This window comes from Hyaena hyaena, unplaced genomic scaffold, assembly GCF_003009895.1.
Source record: "Hyaena hyaena isolate Hyena2069 unplaced genomic scaffold, ASM300989v1 scaffold_87, whole genome shotgun sequence".
Lineage (NCBI taxonomy): Eukaryota > Metazoa > Chordata > Mammalia > Carnivora > Hyaenidae > Hyaena > Hyaena hyaena.
The window spans coordinates 1,432,492-1,453,083 of NW_024080718.1; the positions used below are offsets into that span (position 1 = coordinate 1,432,492).

The window sequence follows — 20,592 nt, forward strand, 5'->3', positions numbered from 1 at the left end:
TCTTTTGTGCTAGAATGGGTGCTCTCCTAGGACAAGAACCTTGACTTACTCATGTTTAACTTTCCAGCACCTTAGTGCTTGATTCACTGTAGATTTTTAGTAAGTAGTTGTAGGAAGTATGAATTCATATGAGGTTAAACAATTTATATTGTCAAAGAATTTATAATCTGGGAAAATAAAGCAGGAACACCTGAAGACATTTTGAGAATAACTGTAAAATGCTGTCTTAGCTTATGTAAATAGCACCTCGCAGAGTAAATGCACTAGTACTGAGGGTATCCAGAGGAAAGGAGTTTCCAGAGTAGGGATTAATTTATTAGGCTATGTAGACTTGGAAGGAAAACTTGCTTGAAAGTATATTCTCAGTTTATCTATTCAAACCTTTAGTATGGAAGCCAGAAGACTAATTTTATCACTTAACTATGCCCCACTGAAACATATGGCCTTGTTTAATTCAAGAAGGTTAAAATGGCATATTGCTTTGGCATGCTTATGATGTCCATTGATGTTAATTAGAACTCTGGGCATGCATCAGTAGAATATAACCGAAACTGATCTGTAGAACTGTCTTATGCAAAGTAATAGAAAAACAGTGAGAAGGCATGAAATGTGATAATTTCTATGACAAAGATATGATTTTTCTCACATATAGATAAAGAAAAAAATCTTTGACTTAAGAAGAAACTATTGTCTTGCTTTCTGACTCCTGAGACCTGGAATTTTATTTTCTTTGTGTTATATCTAGGACTTGGAGGATAGATGAAATTGAACTGATTCTAAATGTAAAAGTTAAGCATGTTATTAAAAAATGGAAACCAAGCTGAGGTACAAATTTTATACTCTTTTTAGTTATGGATATTCCCTGACATCCCCTACAAGAGCACTCTGAAGAGGAGAGTGACTGGGTGTTCCAGAAGGGCAGAAGCATCATCATTTGGCCATAAGATTTTGCTCTCTGGGTCCATCAAAAATTTATCACTGAAAAACATCTATTGAGTATCCTCTTACACATGACTCCAGGTTGGAATGACAGTCTATAGTCTGAAAGGGATGACATTAATTACACAGAGCAAATTAGCAGAGACTGCACTCTGATGCTGGGTTCAAAGTTCAGCCAGACAGATACTCTCCGAGAGCTATTTTGAGGATAGCACTTTGCTAAAAAGGATATTCACTAACATTTTTCTCTTGGGAGTCAGAAGTAATGCCAGACAGCGTCTGGACTAAGATACATAATTGTAAATTTCCTGGTTTAAAAACGTATTCTTCGTATGTTTAAATTGTTGCTTTCTGCTCCATTTACATTCAGGTTTTGCCCTGTATGTTGTTGTTCCCTGTCTTTGTCTCTAGCACTGGAGCATGAATTTAGTGTATCCATCTCTGCATTGGGCACGTCCCCCATGTGTTCAGAAAGCACTTCCCTCTGATACCCGTACAACCAACTTCCTCTCTACCTTCAGGGCTTTGCTCAAATGTCATCTTCTCAGTGAGGCCTGCCTTGACCACTATATTTAAAGTTATAGCCCTTCTAGTATTCCCAGTCTTTGCTCTGCTCAGTTTAGCTTTTTTCGTTCCTGTGTACTTATACCACCTACTAAGCTATCCCATGTACTTGCTTGCTTTCATTGTGTTTTTCTCTGTCTTCCCCTACCTATTCCTGCTGCTTTCCTGAGAGCTTCATGAGAGCAGGGTCTCTATTTTGTTCACTGGTATATCCTAAGTATTTAGAATAATGCCGGCATGTATTAGGTGCTCAATAAGTATTGAGGGAACGATTGAATATATTTTACTTAGCACAGTACCTGGCACATCAACCCTTTTGATGACTTTAAAAAACAGAAAGAAAAATGCTGGATCAGTGTCCCTGTAAGTAAGATCTGCCACCCTTGTTTCATGGAAGCCACAGGACTGAAGCAAAACTGTCATGACTGCAGGTTAATCTTGGGACTATTTTTCTTGTGTACATCTCCTGGGGGAGAAGAATCAGAATTAGGCATGCTTCCACAAAGAGGAAAGCTTTTCTTCCCTGTGCTTGACGTTTCCTTTATTGATTGCTGGAAAGTAAAACAAACAAACAAATAGGTATAGGGGGTTCATGAAATACATTCTCTTCTAAAAATGGACTAGATTTGGCTTTTATAAATGCCCACTTAATTTAGAAATTTCTAACACTATCATATCTGGATAGTGTTCAGCTTTCCAATATGACAGACTAATAACCAAGAAAAAATTGAAAGTCATAATGAAAATTAAGGTATACCACTTTGAAATATAGTAGCAAGCCATTTTAACATGAATTTTACTGTTTAAACTCGGCAAAGTCAAAGCAAAACAAGATGGTCTTGTCATCTTTTATTTATTTATTATCTTGGGAAAATATTTAATAGCTTCATTTTTTCTGATCCTAGAACCAAAATTAAAGTTATGGGATCTTTGGGTCTTGTTTTGTTTTGAGTTTTCACACTGAATGTAAGATTTATGACTTAAAAGTGTTCTAAGACTTAAGTAACAGATCTGATTTACTGAAGTTAAAAAGCCTTCAGCATTTTATAGACTTTGTGAGAATCCCATTTGAACCTTGTCAATGACCCTATGTTGAAGGAATGAACACAGGGAAAACAGACATGGGCTAGCAGACAAATGTATTTATTTTTCTGGATGTACTGAGGCAGTTATTACTTTTCTCCTCTATTACTTGTTAGTGATAGTTCTGGAGCTAAAAAGTTATTGCATAATTTAAGAAGAAAGAAGAAAGTTGTAGCATAATTTTTCCTCACAGGAAATATAATGACTTTGGACTTTGCTGTCAGAGAGCCCTGGTTTGACTTGCTAGTTCTGTTTTCTGTTTGTCCTTACTAAGTTATTTTACAACCTCTCTGAGCCTCAGTTTTAATATCTGTAGAACGGGCATAGTATCTATATCCTTGAATTTTTGAGAGGATTAAATGTGGTTACATAAAAATGCCTAGAAATGTGCCTGGCACAGAGTAAATACTCAAATTTTAGTTTTCTTTTCATTCTTATTTTAATCATTCTTGAAGTCAATTTGTTAGAAAAATACTGTTCTGAGAGAATTATTATAAAAATAATCATCAATAAGATATTGCAGCACACTGAAATACTTGACCTGGCTACCTTTCAAAATACGTTTTTAACTTCAGAATTACTGTAATCAGAATGATAATGTGATACTGCATTTATTCAGAAAGTGTTTGCTAAGTGATAATTGCTGTGATCCTTACAGCAGGCCTGTGAGGGTGTCAGTACATGGACAAGAGACTTACTTGCCTAAGGTCACAGGACTGGGAAGCAGGCAGAGCCAGAATGTGTTTTTTGCTGTAAGTCTGTTTCTACTTAGAGCAAGAGCTTTCCATTAGAGCTTCAAGATCATAGTAGCAAGCCTCAATGGAACAAGCGTCAATATAAAAAGAGAATTTGGGCATCTTTCAACAAATAAATACCCTTGAGTGGGGTTCAGGATGGATCTTCTCTATACCAAAGTTGCTCTGTAGGGAAGGGTGTGATGAGTAGATACCAAAATAGCAGTGTCACCCCCTCAAATATGCTTCGTGTTGCACATATATACACACGTCACTTGTGCCTTCGAAGTAGTGTATTAAACATTTAAATAAAGGAAAAATCTTTCCCTAGCATACTTCTAAGCCAATTTGGAGGTCATTGAACAGATGTCATATAATACTAATGTTAAATTACCCTGTGTAATAAGAAAATTACAGTTCCTAAGTGAAGATAGTAAAGGGAAACCATCCAATGAATTATTCTAGAATTTCAAAATGAAATGATTTCTTCAAAATTAACAGTGGCACCATATGACTTTAGGGAAGTGAGTCTGAGAGGGAGAAGGGAAATGAGAGACAAAAGAGAAGCCTTTCTGTATTTATATATGTCAGTTTTAGGTTATGATGCTAGAAGAACTAATGTAATTGTAGAGTTTTCAATTGTCCAGGAAGTGTATTATTAAACTGTGTGGCAAGAAATTTATTAAAGTCTGACTAACTGCTCACTGGGTTGTTTAATATAAAATCACAATTGCTGTTTCTAGTCTACATATCCTTCCTTCTGCTATTAGGTACACTTTAAAAGCCTAATTATTTTGAGAACATGGTACGGCCAAAGAATGAAAACGTACAAAGTTTGACAACTTTAAATAAGCACTAGCATTTCCTAACGAAAAAAAACCCCTCACTTACAGTTAGGAAACAATATTTATATTTAAGGTTGAAAAGCCAGGATATAGGAAAATTTTGCTAATTTGGAAGATGACCTTTAAGTGCACCAAAACCAAATAATTTGTAGGCTATGACATAGGGCACATTCCTACAAAATTTGTGTGAATGCTGCTTTAGTGGTTCTTGAAAGACAAACAAAGAAAGCTGGAATGAAATCTTTATCCCCCTCCCAAATCAGATGGGGTCTGACAAAAGAGCACAGCAGCACCCTTTCAGAGCTGGTCATTAAACCGAGGTCTCTGTAGCACAGTTAATGAGAAGGTTCATCGTGGAAAACAATCTGTTTTTAAGAATGTTTAGATCAAAAGTAATTTCTAATCTATGAAATAAAGTCTCCTCAATACCCTTCATTCACGAGTAGAGCTTTTATGTTTGTATTATTTACTTCAATCAGATGTTTTCAATTTTACCTTTTCTCTCTGTACAAATACTTGACACGGTTCGTCAATACTGACCAACAATTTTATTCTCTTTCTTCAGAAAAGAGAGAGTTTTAAGAGAGGGAGAAAGAAAAAGAGAGAAACATCTTTGCCTAAACGATTTGCAAGCATCTGTGCTTTAAGCTACTTTTTATGAACACTCCTTAGTAAATGACTCAAGGTAAAAAAGCAGAAAAGCATCCAATGTTAGGAAATTGCAATCCAATACCATGTAATTTAAACCTGCAGTTTGCTTCTCTTGTACTAAATGACATACAGATGGGTAGCTTAGTTCTCTCAACTTTGGGAACACAATTGGTCTTTTTGTATGAATGAATGTATATTAAAAAAAAATTTTTGGACAGAATTGTTTAATTCTAATTGTATAGATTTTAATTATCCATGCCATTGGACAGAATGCTTTTAACCAATAGATTCTGTCATGTTAGACGTGCAGTTAGTGAATTTTGGGGGACAAAATCCACAAAGATGCAACCCTTCCAACTGATAAAGAAATACACACAAAAAATAATTTTATGAAGTCTGGAGTGAATGGAGCAGAAACCCAGCTGTGTCCCCCCCACCCCCCTGTCAACTGCTACGTAACAAAGAGCAGCTCAGCATTCAGGCTCTCCGGTGGCTTGTTCTGACAGGACGAACACTCCTCATCTACCCCTTGGAAAATACTATGTAAGTAATAGGTGTTCAGAGAAAGCCTAGTATAATATGGGTTCCCCTGAGATGAGAGACCAGCACGCCATTAATGGTATGCCAACTGTTCTTGTGGATCTTTCCAGGCCAGAGCAGGGCCAGCATGCTCCGTGGAAGGTCAGGAGAGGCGCTCTTTGACAACCCACAGGCCTGTTCCAAGGTGCGCTCTGCGTGGCCCTGCTTAGCCCTCTTCCAGCCTCTGTATTTTCTTACAGAGAATCAACCACTCTATCTTGGTGGCCCTGATCCTGGAAGCTGATATGCCCTTTCCATCCCGCAGTCAGGGTAACTGGTTAGTCCCTTTTCTCCTGGTTTAATTTCAGTGATCTCACATACTATGACATCAGGGGGCTTACAAGTAAAAGAAGGAGAAAACATTTCTATTCTGAATCATAATTCTTTTGATTTCAGAGGAAGTTGAGTTTAGTGTTCAGGGAACGAAGCAAACTCTCTTTTAGTAATTTCAAAACGTGGTAAGAAATTTTTGCACATGGGGCCCTCTTTCCCACTGTGATGGATGGCAAAGGGGGAAAAAAAAAGCAATTTTACTGCAGCGAGCAAGGGTTGCCCTGTCTCGGAGTTATATTTCTTTTCCAATCATTTGTGTAGGCAAAATAAAATACTACATATAAACAGGTGTTGTCTGAACATTTTGCTGCAGTCTGCATAGGTTGAAACAAAAGATGCCATTGTTATTAGAATCACATTAAAAATATTTCACCATCCAAATACACTCAGTCAGTGAAGTCTTCCAAGATACGCTTTGCCAAAGGAAGATGTAGGTCTCTAAATAAAATCACATTCCCTTTTCTTTTTCTCTTTGTCTTTTTCCCCCCCTCCCTATTTTTCTCACCTTTTCTTTGGAGCTTATTGAATCTACATTAGTGTAAATGCCTTCTTCTGGAGTCTATTAAAATTGTCTTGCTGCCTGCTTAACATGGCAAGATACAGTCTTTAAAAGACATTCGTTTTTCAGGGCTCCACAGAACCTAGTGCAGTGTCTGACAGAATCACAGAGAGCAGCAATTCCTAGTTATGGGAAAGATGCATCTTTAGGGTTTAAAAAAATTTGGATGGTATTTAAATCACCCAGAATGGAAATTAAATGGCAGCTTCAAGCTATTCTACTGAGTCGCAAAATTATTGAATGGGGAGTTATTATTTAACATACTATGCCCATCATCTTATATATATACGGTGTAAATGCTTATAAATGGAATAATGCTTCTTGAATTTTTTTTGAAAAAAGAAGGTCATGGTTTTAGGAGATGCAAAGGATGCGCCACCATCTTTGTGAATGTTCCAGGAGTTGTTCCTCTTGCATGCTAGTGTCTTTGGCTCTAGCACCTTGTCAGTGCTCCACTGGAATCCCCTGAATCTTGAGAAAGATTCTCTTTAAACTGAGAGAAATAGTCAGCAGTCAGTTCAAGGAAGTTTGGTGTGCTAGGGGCTGGCCTGGTGGTTGACCAGGGACTGTGAAAGCTGGGCTGTGGCGGCCAGCCAAAGCAAGGATTCAGGGTCCAAGCTAAAAAGACGCCTTCTCCCATATCCTCTCTTTTTCCAGGGTCATGTAGGGATAAAAAGAACTGTAAGGTGGTCTTTTCCCAGCAGGAACTAAGGAAGCGGCTAACCCCCCTGCAGTACCATGTCACTCAGGAGAAAGGGACCGAAAGGTAAGATGAGCTATAAGAAAAGGTCATTAAGTAAGAGCTAGTTTTCTTCACCCCTCCCCCCCCCCACCTCACGTTGAATCCTGTTCCTTGCCATTTCATTTAAAGAATGCTACACTTATTTGCTAAAATCTACAAATCGGTATCCTTGAAAAGGTTGAAAATGGTATTGTTTAGGTTAAGACTAAGTTTTATTTATTCTTTCCCCCATTTAATGAACACTGTATCTTATGTAAAGCCACAAGGCTTTTATTAAGGGCCTGTTTTTAGTTTACTACAAAATGTGTGGAAGTAATAGCGATTTAGGTACATTTTTTGGGAAGACATCACAGTAAGCAAAACCATGAGGGACATGGCACTGTGCCAGGATGCTGAAATTTTGAAGGTGGCCATTGTAAGTATAGACGTTTTGGCTGCAAAAAGAAGGTAGCATAATTTAGTTCCTTTCTACCCCACTCCAATTTCTTTTTGAAGCACATGTGGAGAAAGTATTTATTGGCTCATTTGTGGTTGGAATGTCAAAAATTTTCAATAACTGCCCTCACATGGCTTTGGTCCTTGGAAGTTCGCCCCAAGTCCTGAAAAAAGAGTTTGTTCGCTTCCAAGACGTTTTTAGTGAATAAAGTCTCTCTCAGCTGATTCCAGCTCAAAGGTAACTTGCCAAGGTCCAGCCATTTTGTTGTTTAATTTATACCATGGAGGCTGGCATAAGGCCGTAACTTACCTCTGATCCAAATTTATTAATGATGTAACTTCTTGTTTTCATTCATGAACCGAAAGAGCTCTTTACCACACATGGGGTCCTCGTTAATAGGCAACGCTCTCTTCCTGTCACAGTATATACTGTTTACTGAATTTGCCAAATGTTCAATCTCTGACAGAGTCTACCCTCACCACACAACGAGCTGGTGGTGGGCTCCGGGCTCAGCCCAGGAGAACCTCTACCCGTCCGGTTGTGTACATGACTCGCAAAATGATTGAATGCACACAAACAACTAGAGATTAGGTCATTCTTTAAAATTCTGTTTATAAAAAAATTGGACCTCATAAAGAGGGTGAAAGGATAATAAAAACAAGCTGCAGAGCACATAGACTTTTTGTTGGGCTAGCACAGCTGATTTGCATTAGCGGAATGACCTCCTAGCCTTTAAGATTGTTAACTTAGAAAAATATTCCCTTAAAGCTACAATATTCCTTTTCAGACCAAAGAATAAGACTCCTTCCACTTGAAGTATTGGACTCTTCTGCATTTGGGAGTATACACTTTGGACACTGTAGAGTAGTCAGAAATCTTGTGTAGTAAGGTGTTTTTTTTTTTCTGTGAATCTGAACTACAAGCTGTTTTTTTTTTTTTAAATAGCAAAAATGTTTTCTAAGCATTACATAACTAGATGGCTTGAGTTTTTTTTTTTATTTAACTTTATTTAGTTTGGAGTAGTTATATGCACATTTATTATATAGATTTGAAATATATCAGTAATGTTCAGATTTCCATGTTTGGTCTGTTCGCATTTTAGGACACAAAGCCCTTGAGAGATTTATTAGAGAAACATATTTTAAGCAAATACATTCTGTAAGAAATAATGCTAACTTTGTTTCATCTTTTAATGCCCTGTTTATTGTTTATCAGTGCCTTTGAAGGAGAATATACACATCACAAAGATCCTGGAATATATAAATGTGTCGTTTGTGGAACTCCATTGTTCAAGTAAGTACGTTAAAAACCTGTGGATAGGGACACTTCACAGATGGGAACACACTGGTTATTACTCATTCACATTAAAATCTTTATAGTACTGCTAAAAAAAGAAAAGAATCTTTAGACTACTCAATGTCCTTGTTTCTTTTCTTTCTATTTTCTCCCCACAAGAGTAATTACTGACTTTCATAATAAATTACCAGTTTGGTGGACTGGCTGACTTTGCACTGTTTGGACCTTTAAAATACAGTGTTAACTTGTCCATCACAATTAACCATGGTGCTCACAAGGGCTGTGAAAGAGACTTTGGTGGGCATAGAAACGCGTATGTGATTGTTGATTTTTCTGTTATCAAGTGATGGCCCTGAATTTATCGATTGGGCTGTAGTCTTCAGACTGAGTGATATCCACTGAGTCGATTACTCACACTCCTGCAATGAAGTGCAGTACCCATATGGAAAGTAACATGGGAATCATAACAGATAGTTATACATATGTAAACAAAATGTAATGTGAGTTTAATAGGCTTTGCATTGATCCACATTCTTTATTTTAAGGATTCCCAGCACTTTACTATGAAACAAGCAATGTGTAGGCTTTTTCACCAAAATAGTTCATTCAGACAGCGTATCCTGGAGGTGATGGATCTTATTCGAGAAAGGAAAATGCTCACCAAAATTTATTTATCTAGGTGTAGAAAATCCTAGAAGCCCTGTACTTCCCATTGGGGATGCTGATTTAGGGGAATGAAAAGACAGAAACCTGAATTGAGGGTAAATGTCATTTATTTAAAGCTGAATTACACATTTCTTAGGGGAAATGAACAAACAAGAATCTGATATGTGTAGCATGTAAACCATACTTAATATCTCTCCATAAATGTTTCCCTTTTAAAGCACTCGCATTTACAGATTTTCCAGAAATAACAGGAAACAGTAGTTTCCTTAAGATTTTTTTTAAAAGTTTAAAACCTTTCTTAACTTGCATAAACCTTATTGCACATTAGTGTTGGTGGAGAATCTGTTCTGAATTCTTATGTATTTATTCTTCATGTTAAAAAAAACTACCCCTTCAAATTGTCACCCATTTCCTTCCTCTCAGAAAACACACATCTTTATATTTCAACACCTTTAGCTTGTGTCATAATAGTTGATATAACACTTAAGATAGTTGCTGAGCCATGTTAAACTTGTTAATATCCCAAATGGTAAAAATTGGCCACATCCCCTTTGCCTTTGTTTAAGATTCTCCATCTCTTTCTCTATCATGTGATTCAGTAAAGTAGTGGATCTAAGGAAAGCTTACTGTTTTAAATAAGAAACAGAACCACTATAAATGAAGGATTTAACCCATGTGAGATTTTGAGTCACAAATCCTGCAAACCTTTATTTAAACATAGGTACTAGTGAGATTCAGGGAGTTTCTCGTTTGATATGATATTATGTCTATTTCCTTTAGCATTCTTGTAGGAAAGCTTTTATTTTTCTAAGTTTCTAAGGAATAGGGTTTAATATTTTTATTCTATTTCTCCCTCCCCCTATTTTTAAATTGTGTGCTTCTCCTCATCTTGTCAATTTTAGCGGGGGTGGGGGTGGGGGTGGAATGCTTTAGCCTTCATTATAGAATGCATCAGTTCATTGGCCTCATGCTGCTTCATACTGCAGGCAGCAAGGTGTCCACCAGGACTTTCCAGGGGCCACAGGGCATGCACAGTTTTGAGGGAATCAATTTTCTGGTCCTCAACCTCTGTGTGTAGGCTTCCCTCAGACCAATGTGCTTGAGAGAGACTGTGGTCGGCCGCCTCTTTCTTCCTATCTCCTCTATCATAATCCCCTTCTCCCATTTTACAGATGTCATACCTTTCACCCATCCCAAATTTTACTATGGTTTATTGTCCTGGGATAGCATCTCTAAGGCGTCAGGCAAAATGACAGTTCAAGAATGTGTTACTTTGAAGGGGAAACCCGTGAAAGCAAGGCCAAAAAAATACTGAAAAATATTGAACTGATTTAAAATATTGAAATAATATTTCATCTTGGTGAGACTGCTCTCTGCTTATCTCTGTCTCCATCTTGTCTGGCATCTATCTATTCATTTCCTACCCATCTCCTTAAGGGACATGGTTGTCATGAGAATACATATCCACATATTTCTTTAAGTTTTAAAAATGAAACTCTTGTTTTTTGATAGTTTGATTTGATTGATAGATATGAGAGAGAGAACTCCTTTTGCAAATGAGGTTCTATGGTGGACTTCTCCACTTACTAAATGACCTAAATATGTAGCTTTTTAAGGTTTTGACAAAAATGTATTTTAAGCATGTAATCTATTTACAGAACACCAGAAAAGTCACTTATTTTTTCAATTATTTAAATTTTGATAAAAAATGTTAGCGGTTACTTTAAAATATATAAGGGAGTATGTGTCCGTAAACCACACAGTAATTTGAACAGGAAAGTATAATTTAAAGAATGACTCCCTCTAACAGAAGATGGTGGTAATGAGGGATTGGCTGGTGGAGAGTAAATAGAAATTCTAAAGAATACAGAACTCACAAATATAAGAAGCAATCATGACCACTAGGGCTGAGATAGGGCCCAGGGAACCCCCCCACCCCCACCCCCGAGTGCCACACTCCCCACACGCCTCTCCCAGGGGCTGAGGTCTGGGTCTTATTGGAGAGGGCATGGCTGTACCTCGCTAAATAGCAGAGAAATCACTGCAGTGCCATCACTGTGCAACTTTCTGGAAATCCACCTTCTGGCATTTGCTGGAAATCTACCCTCCGAAGTGCTGGGGAAAACTGTTTACAGGGGGGTGTCTCACTGTGGAGTACCTACTCCACTACAAAAGTACCTGGGTTGGGGTGCCGGGGGAGGCTGCTGGCTGCCAGGTGTTGCTGACGTCTGGCACCAGAGAGGCCACCCGTGCTGTAGGAGAGCCTGACACCGGAGCAGTGGTGCGTGCTGCAAAGGCCCGGTGCCGGGGAAGCCGTCTGTGTTAGGGGCCGGGGGCTGGAGGAGCCACTCGGATGGCGGCAGCCTGGATTTGGAGGAGCCCCCTGTGTAGCAAGGGCCTAGAAGAGAAGCTGCGGCACTGCAGACGCCAGCGGGTGGAGAAGCCACACGCTCCACAGAAGCCTGTCGAGCAAGCGTCCCGAACCTAGGACAGCCACACCTTGTTCTTCTGCAGTCTTTTTTCTGTGCCCTCTGCTAACAATGTTTAATATCATGTTAGCCAACAAAGAAAACAGTATTTAAAGGTCCCGGCTCCGTTTTAGCAGAGTAGCTAAGTCTAGAGGACAGAGAGGCAATAAATTGATGAAAAGCACAGAATGTATATATAAATATATGTGTACATGTATTCCTGAATTTTATGTATATATAAATATACTTGTAACTATAATTCCTGAATTATATATACATATGTATGTATATATATATGTAACACACACACACACACACACATCCCAAAATATATATGTTTTCCCAAAATTCTTTTAGGTTTCATGAGCAAAAGTTTGAAGGCCACTCACTGGTTTAGTGAATTAATGGTATCACCATCAGACAGCTTCTTGAGGTCGTTGGTTTCATACTTTGAACGCAAAGTGCAGGGAACGATTGAGGTGTGTGAGTGAGAAAGCATGTGGTGTTTTTGTTTGTTAGAGAGCAAGGAGTATGGGAAGAAGATGGGGCAGAACAGACCAAATAAAGTAACAATGTGAGAAATAATAGTGTGAGGGAAACAGATAAAAAAACAAGATAAAATAAAAAGAAGTGCTGAATTTGAAAATGCCTAATCATTAGCGGTATGAACAGATTGTTTTCCTGGTTGCCATTTCTGCTATCAGTATTCTTAGTGTGTGGATGTGCATGCACATTCACATATGTGTGTAATCCTTTCCTCGCACGCGACTGATACCAGTGTACCTAATACCTCCTTACAAAAAAGGCCATTCAATTATTCTCATATTGTTTTCAAACTTGTACTCTACCCTGAATACTCTCCCTTTCAACAATATACTGCTTTCTTACTGCTTAGCAAGTACAAGAACCTTATTCACAGACTGCTTATAAACCAAATGCGTCATTTCTTCCATGGCTCACATTTTCTTCACACACACAAATTCTACCAACCTAGTTTATTTCTCATGTAGTACTCCTCGGTTTCAGTTAGTAAATTAGCTGACGGAAGTAAGAATGTTCCCTCCTCGGTTGTTTGAACTTCTAAAATTTCATAAAATGGATTTATTGCACATCAGATAAAGCAGAGAAGGCATTGATGAAATAATGTGATTCAGAGTGGATTTTTGACCACTTATATTTTGCTTAGGCTGACACTCTGCCAGGTGTTGTGGAACAAATAAAATAAATTTATGAACTATTTTCATACTTAAGGTACTCCTGGTTTTGTTGGAGTGATAAGAAAAAGAGAATAAACAGGGATAAAATATGGAAGAGTAATGCCGCCGTCTCTCTGGACGTGTGTTAGAAATGCGTTCCTGTGTGAGAGGGGGTATGAGGCTGCACCAGAGTAGGACCACTGGTCACAGACGTGGGAAAACCACACTTTACCATGCAGACAGGGTTTTGTTTTGTCCCGGTGGAGGGTGCCTGATGGAGAATGCCATGGGAGAAGAGGACATGGAGACAGGATCAAAAGCGGGTTTGGTAAGGAAACAGTTAGGAGACTGGTCCAGTAGGAGTGGGGGGGAGTTATGTTGGGAGTAGTGGGAGATTTGGCTGGAGGGTTAGAAGGGACCAATTAAGAAGGCTCTGGGATGCCAGAGAGGGCATTTAAATTCCTACTTAAACTCTGTAAGCCCTGGATCTCTTTCTCTAGGAAGCCTGGACTCAGCCTTCCAGGGTGAACTTTGGGGTCCTTGATCGCTGCTCCCACGGCACCTTGGGTCCACCTCCATCCGTGTACTTTCCATGTTGTTTTGCAGTTGCCTGTCTATATGCCTGTCTGCCCACTAGTAAGGGAACTCCCATGGCAAGGCCAGGCCTTAGTCATATTTCTGTCTCTCGCCCTTAGCATGTAATAATCACTACGTATTTGTTTGTTGATCAGATTCGTGGCTGAACTTTGTTGGATAGATTATGGAGACATCTCAAGTAAGCCAGTAGCATGATGAAAATGGGAAGTAAGCCATAGCAGGGTACAAGATAGATTTCTGGGGGTGAAAAGAGAAGGCAATAAGAGTGCGACAGCCTCAGTGGGAACTTTTTTTCCTTGTTAGCTGATAAACCTCAACATTATCTGTGTGTAATCAACTCCTAATAATTTTGTTCAAGACTTGGAGGAAACACATCGGATTGTTCATATTTCGTATACATTAACCTACCACGTCTCTCACTGAATAAACAGCTCATTTTTTACAAGGTCATGAATGATGATGATGATGATGATAAGACCTAACATTTACATAGCACTTAATATGCTAGGCATAGTTGTAAGTGCTTTATGTAAATTCAGCTTTTTAATCTTCATAACAATAGCACATTTTACAGATGAAGAAACCGAGAGAGGATAAATACTTTGAAGAGATCACATGTCAGTATACAGGTAGATTTAGAATAGTAACACTCCAACTTTTAGGCAAGAAGAAAGGTAAAGAATTAAAGGAAAATAAAGTTTTAATATCTTATTTCCATCACTCTAGTGGTGACCACTCTGGTTATTTTCCTGAGCATTTTAATATTTTGGTCACTCTAGTCTGGTATTTTTCTGAGCATACCTGGACTGAATGGAACACACACACACACACACACCTCAATTCCTTGAAAAATCTGCTGTTTGTTGTAGTAGTTAAATTGAAAATTGAAGACTATTCCAATCTAGGGAGGGCTGAACCAAAGGTAGATAGATCCATCATGGCGGCTCATGAGTAACGACTCAGTTTCACACTGATTATCTTTAGGGGAGGTCCTTGGACTCCCAACAAGAAAATGTAGCAGTGTCCAGAAAGCCATCAGGCCATCAACATCTGTGAGGTAGAACAGCAGCTGGATTCACAGGCAGGATTCTGGTTATTGAAACTGGAAGGTCATTTTATTTTCACTTATTGACCACCCCCATTACATTCTCTCACAATGTATTCTGAAAATTGTTTTCCAGTTTTTCAACTTTTTTGAATTCTCTCTCTACATTTCTGAGAAGACTGAGCCCAACTGACATAGCTATCTTTTTTTAATGTTATTTATTTATTTTGAGAGAAATACAGCAGTAGCAGAGGTAGAGCAGAGAGAAAGACAGAAAGAGAGAGAGAGAGAGAGAGGCAGGGAGGAAAGGGGGGTGGGGGGGAGAATCTTATGAACCGTGAGATCATGACCTAAGCCAAAATCAAGAGTTGATGCTTAACCAACTGAGCCACTGAGGTGCCCTGACATGAGCTATCTTAAATGTCTTTTCCTTCTATCTTGAATTTTCTAAAAATGTTTATTTTTGAGAAAGAGAAAGAGCAAGCGAGGGGCCCAGAGAGAGAGAGAGACAGAACCTGAAGCAGTCTCCAGCACAGACCAGCTGAGGGGCTTGAACTCATGAACTGTGAGATCATGATCTGAGCCAAAGTCGGTCGCTTAACTGACTGAGCCACCCAGGTGCCCCTTGGTATTTGTTTTTATCTTATCATCAAATATTCAGAACAGCCATGGGCTAAAGCAACTGGTGGCACCAACTGAATATTAGCCCAGATGTGTGACCTCAGACTTACTACCTATGAAAAGGGGCAAAATGAAACCAAACAGGTGTAAGAACTGAATACAGGAAAAGGCCTGTGGCACATATTCAATGAATGTTAAATTCAAGTGGCCTGACAAAGTTTTGGGAGCATATCTTACTATCACAACAGCCTAAGAAACTCCTTATAATGTGAGAAAGTACAGGCTTTATTAGAGAGAGCCTGTCTGTTAACAGCAGATATTAGTGTGACGAGTCACTGCCCCAGCTGTGTTGCTACATTTCAAATGGAACTCTGCTGCAAAAGTATTCACACCTGCTACATTTCACATGAGCCTCCTGCACAGATTTATTCCAGGCTACTAAAAAATTTAAGCAGTTTTTTGAGTCCTTAAGAACATAAGCCCTTTCACTGAAGAAATTCCAGTTCACTGCCACACACAATGGCACTCAACTATGCCATTCCATGTATGCTATTCCACTTACCATTAAAGGAGACTTTCAACATAAACTTTTCCCCTTCTGATACAACATTGTGTCTGCCTGTGTGCCTGGGTGCATATGTGCGCATGTGTGCATTGTTGTAGTTGTGAGTGGAGGAGATGTAAAAGGCAGGGGAGGCATTTTCCATTCTTACTCTCCATTCAAATCCTATTTTCTCAACCCTTTAAAATGCTGTCCGTAAAGTATTTATTCATAAACCATTCCAGTCACTGTGGAATTCTACCAGGAAGACTAATAGGAACTTAACTTCTAGCTTTCCTTTTTATGGAACTCTAGCTAGAAATTGCTCTAGCATAAAAATCATAAAAAATGATTCTAGCAAATGTTTCTCAACCTTTAACAAAGTGTGTTTAACTTGAATTTAGAAGACTTGAATTGCCCTTCACCTCATTCTAAATCCTTAATCAAAGTAAACTTTCCAGTACAATGAAACTATTCCGAAATGAACTAGATTTTTGAGTAGTGGCTTAAACTGGTGTTATAGCTACATATCTTATATCTTATTTTGGCGAGAATGTAAAATCGACTTTTTTCATCCCATTGACCCTTCCTGTCTTGTCCCCACATACAGTGATTTACAGGACAAGCATCTGTAACAGAGGGAGTTAACTTTTCTATCTACATTTCATCTGAAAGCTCAGGGCAAGACCACAGCTAGATTGAAAGAAACGTACTTCCTGGAGCTACTGGCAAAGATAGGGAGCAAAAAACATTGCTAATGCCTGACTGATTAAACCACCAGGGGAAAAAAAAGGAAAGAAAGACAAGACAAGAAAGAAAAGCATAAATAACATTAAAGCGTACATAAAGTAAAGGAAAGAACAAGTCCATATGAGAAACCAGCAAACTATAGCAAGTCATGATCCAGAGTTTAACAATATGCAGAGGTAATTATAGGTGCATTTTCTGACACAAAGAAGACTTTAAGCAATGCCTACACATAAAATCCCTGGGTAGCTGGAAGTGGGTACGGGTGCATGTGTGTGTGTGTCTGTGTTTTGCAAGAAGAAAAGTGGGAGCAGAGCAATCTTGCCTTTTATTACCTAAATCACAATCCTAGTTCTTTCGTTAATTTTCCTAATGTAAACAGATATTAGCTTAGGTTCTTCTTAGTGAATTAGAATGGATAGTTAGATTAACCTGGGAAACACAATAGGCAATGTTCTAACTATGATTCCTGTAAATTATCTTGTTTGTATGCATATGAACCAGAATATTAATGAATAATTATGACAGTTCACAGACTTTGAAACTATGTAAGAACATCTTATGAAAATAATGTGCACATTTTAGCAAGTACTTCTGAGGCCATCCGCAAAGCTACTCTTGCTATAAATGAATACTTCTTTCAAAACGTGCTCACTGATTCAAGGAGACCGCTTACATTTTCATTCAGATTCATGTCTTCAATGTGTCTTATACACAGATAAGTAACAAATCACTTTATCAAACGCAAGTGCAGATGCCATCCAGAGCACCAAGCGGAGGGTGTCGTGAAGTTCCTGTGAGGACTTGCTGTGTAGCCAGAAGCAGATTACTTCAATGTTCCATCTTGTTTTTCTCATCTTAAAGTAGCGAGAATAATATCAACCCTCTCTAACTTATGGCACTGCTGTAGCAAATGAAATAATTACATAAACATGCTCTAAAAGATATAAAGATACAAGTATAAAAAGTAAGGTTTGTAAAAATTGGTGCAGCTTTAAGTAAATTTACATGGTAAAGTATAAACAGCATGCAAATCTAAAGTTCTCAAAATTAAGTCAGTATACTTTGCTTTTGATTCTAACATTACCACATGTTTTATAATAGAGTTTGACCTAGTGATCCATATCCAAAATATTTTCAGTTTCTACTAAATAATTAAAAACAAATTTAGGATAGATTCTAAATTCCTCCAAATAATGTGATTTACATGAGTAGCTGAGAGTTTAAATACATTAGTTATTTGAAAGTCTGTTCTTAACAGATCTATAAACTTTGTGAGAGAATACGTCATGATTTAGGATTCTTGTCATCCACATCTCCACTCGGTGCAGGGGGATAGGACTTTGCTTATCCTTGGTACTCAACTCTTTGTTAGATAAATGGTTTATTTCCAGTTAAGTTGAGAATAATTGCAGAGTTAAATGATTCAAGTTGATATTGGAATGGGGGGAAATACAAATAGACACTTCGGGATAGACTCCCCTGATTGTTATCTCCTACCACACTTTCTAAAGTGTTTTCTGCAGATCACTCATGGAATCTTCATTGGATGCTTATTTCAACAATAGCATTGCTTGCAACTGCAGAGGCATACTTGTCCCAACTAAGAGAGGGATGGAAATGTCTATGGCTGGAACCTTATACAAGGAAACATTAAAAAGAGCAAAAAGTGACAAAAAAAAAAAAAATAGAGTCAGCTACCCACAGGTGTATCAAAAGAGAAGCTCATAGTCGAATATTTTTTATTAAATATAAGAAAGATTAAAAATCACTGAACTAGTCTACTCAAAATGCTAGAAAAATAACAACAAAAACAGTAACATAAACTAGGATAAAGTACCCACTTTCCCCATCCAGGGATTTTCCAGACATTCAGAAGCAGAGATCCCAGCAGACCTGGATATTTCAACCTCGGCACTATTGACATTTGGACTGGATAATTCTTTGTTGGAGAGGGCTGTCTTATACACCGTAGGATGTGTAGTAGCATCCCTGACCTCGACTCACTAGATGCCAGTAGCACACGTCCCATTCCCAAGCCCTCCCACCCCGTCCCCACAAGCTGACAAAGAAAAATTTCTCCAGATAGTATCAAATACCCGTTGGGGGGCAAAATCACCTCCATTGGAGAACAACTGATCTTAACAACCAACAGAACAGTAGTAAATCAAGCTCCTATTTGTAGTGTTTGCTGATTTCTGTGTGCAGATACTTCTACCATGGGCCATATTTCAAGCTACAAATGTGACATCACTGAATGTGGAGTTGGGAAGAGATGTGTAGTAGCACCATTATATAGTTTTTCTGTATACACACACAACAGATATAAATAGCACAACAGTTAAATTTCGTTATAACAATTAGAACGGGTGAGTTTTAGAGTATTACCTTTGCTTTTAATATAATTTAATTGTTAATTTATGTAATTTATTTTTAATAATGCCTGTGCTTAGCAACTGACTCTTACATTCTTAAAATTTTAGCAATATGCTCTCTCAAGCTTCAGCAAACCAATGTATGGGTGAAAAGCAAGAGTAAGCCAAACTCATCAAAAACTTCAGCTCAGCCTTAAATTAGCCCAGTCCATGATCAGATTAAGGTAATCTCTTTCCCCTCCCCACTCTAGCTGCCTATCAGAAGATAGGATGAACCATCTATAAAAGAAGATTATATCATCCAGCATCCAGTGTTTCATACACAATGTCTGGCATTCATTAAATTACCAGGTATAGTAAAGTAAGGGACCAAGGGAAATAAACTAACAAAAGAAACAGGTCTACAGATGGCCCAGATATCCAGATATTTAAACCATCAGACACAGACTTTAAAATAATTCTGGTAAATATATTCAAAAAAATAAATGCAAAATGGAGAATTTCACTAGAGAAGTAGAATCTACTGTAATAATAAAATAGTTTTAGGGCTGAAAAATACCATAACTGAACTATAAACAGAAGAGATGAATTTAACAGCATATTGGACATAGACAAAGCAGGATCAGTGAACAGAAAAACAGGTAAGTAGAAAATATTCAGACTGAAGCTAAGGGAGCTAAAACAAAATTGAAAAGTTATTGAGAAACTAATATAAGAATTACAGTTTCAGGAATAACATACTACACCCATAGAAAAGGAAGAAAGAGGTAATGGGAAAGAAGCAGTATTTGAAAAGATAATAGCCAAGAATTTTCCCAAACAGAGAAAAAAAAAAACAAAAACACCTCAAGTCAAGATTTAAGAAATGCCGTAAGTCTGAAACTGGGTGAATACCAAAGAACCCAAAAGACAAACAAATAAATAAAACCCCGCGTCTGAGTACATCACAGCAAATCAGATGAAAATCAAAGGCAAGAAGAAGATTTTAAAAGCACTCAGATAAGTTAACTTGAAAAAAACAGAACTGTTATATAAAACCAAGGGGCTGATCTTCAAAAAGACCAATCAAGTTGACCATTTCTGTCAGTCCCAATCAAGAAAGGGAGGGAGAAAGAAAAGAACATAGGTCCCAAATACTAGAAATGAGAATCGGATAAAACCAAAGATATGAAAAAAAAAAAATAATGTAATCTGTTATGTATTCCTCTTCTAATTAAAAATCGCAGTGTAATTTTTTAAAAAGTAAATGAGATACAAAATTTTACTATAGGAAAGTTATAATACTTGAATTGACCCGTAACTGTAGAAAAAATTGAGAATTACCTCAAACCAGCTTAGTCTTTTACAGAAAGAGGAAAAAACATTATTTCTATGCTATTATACACTGTTAATTGCAGAAAACAGATGAAAGCTTACCAACTTCTTTGACCAATGTAAAATGCTCCAAAAACCAAGACCTGACAAAGATATTCCAAGGATAATCTATAGACCAATCTGAATTATGAAAATAGTTATAAGAATTTTATTTACTAATTTTATTTAATTTTTTTTAGAGAGAGAGTGTGTGTGTGAGCA

General features: G+C 37.8%; 1 protein-coding gene across 1 annotated transcript in view; it reads left to right on the top strand.

Annotated features, from left to right (window-relative positions):
• The window catches only part of MSRB3 (methionine sulfoxide reductase B3), a 162,353-nt gene that overhangs the window by 40,039 nt on the left and 101,722 nt on the right, over positions 1–20,592 (top strand). The window contains exons 3-4 of the mRNA XM_039234285.1: positions 6,945–7,053; positions 8,681–8,758. Coding sequence (XP_039090216.1) covers positions 6,945–7,053; positions 8,681–8,758 — 187 coding nt within the window. The remainder of the gene's footprint in view (positions 1–6,944; positions 7,054–8,680; positions 8,759–20,592) is intronic.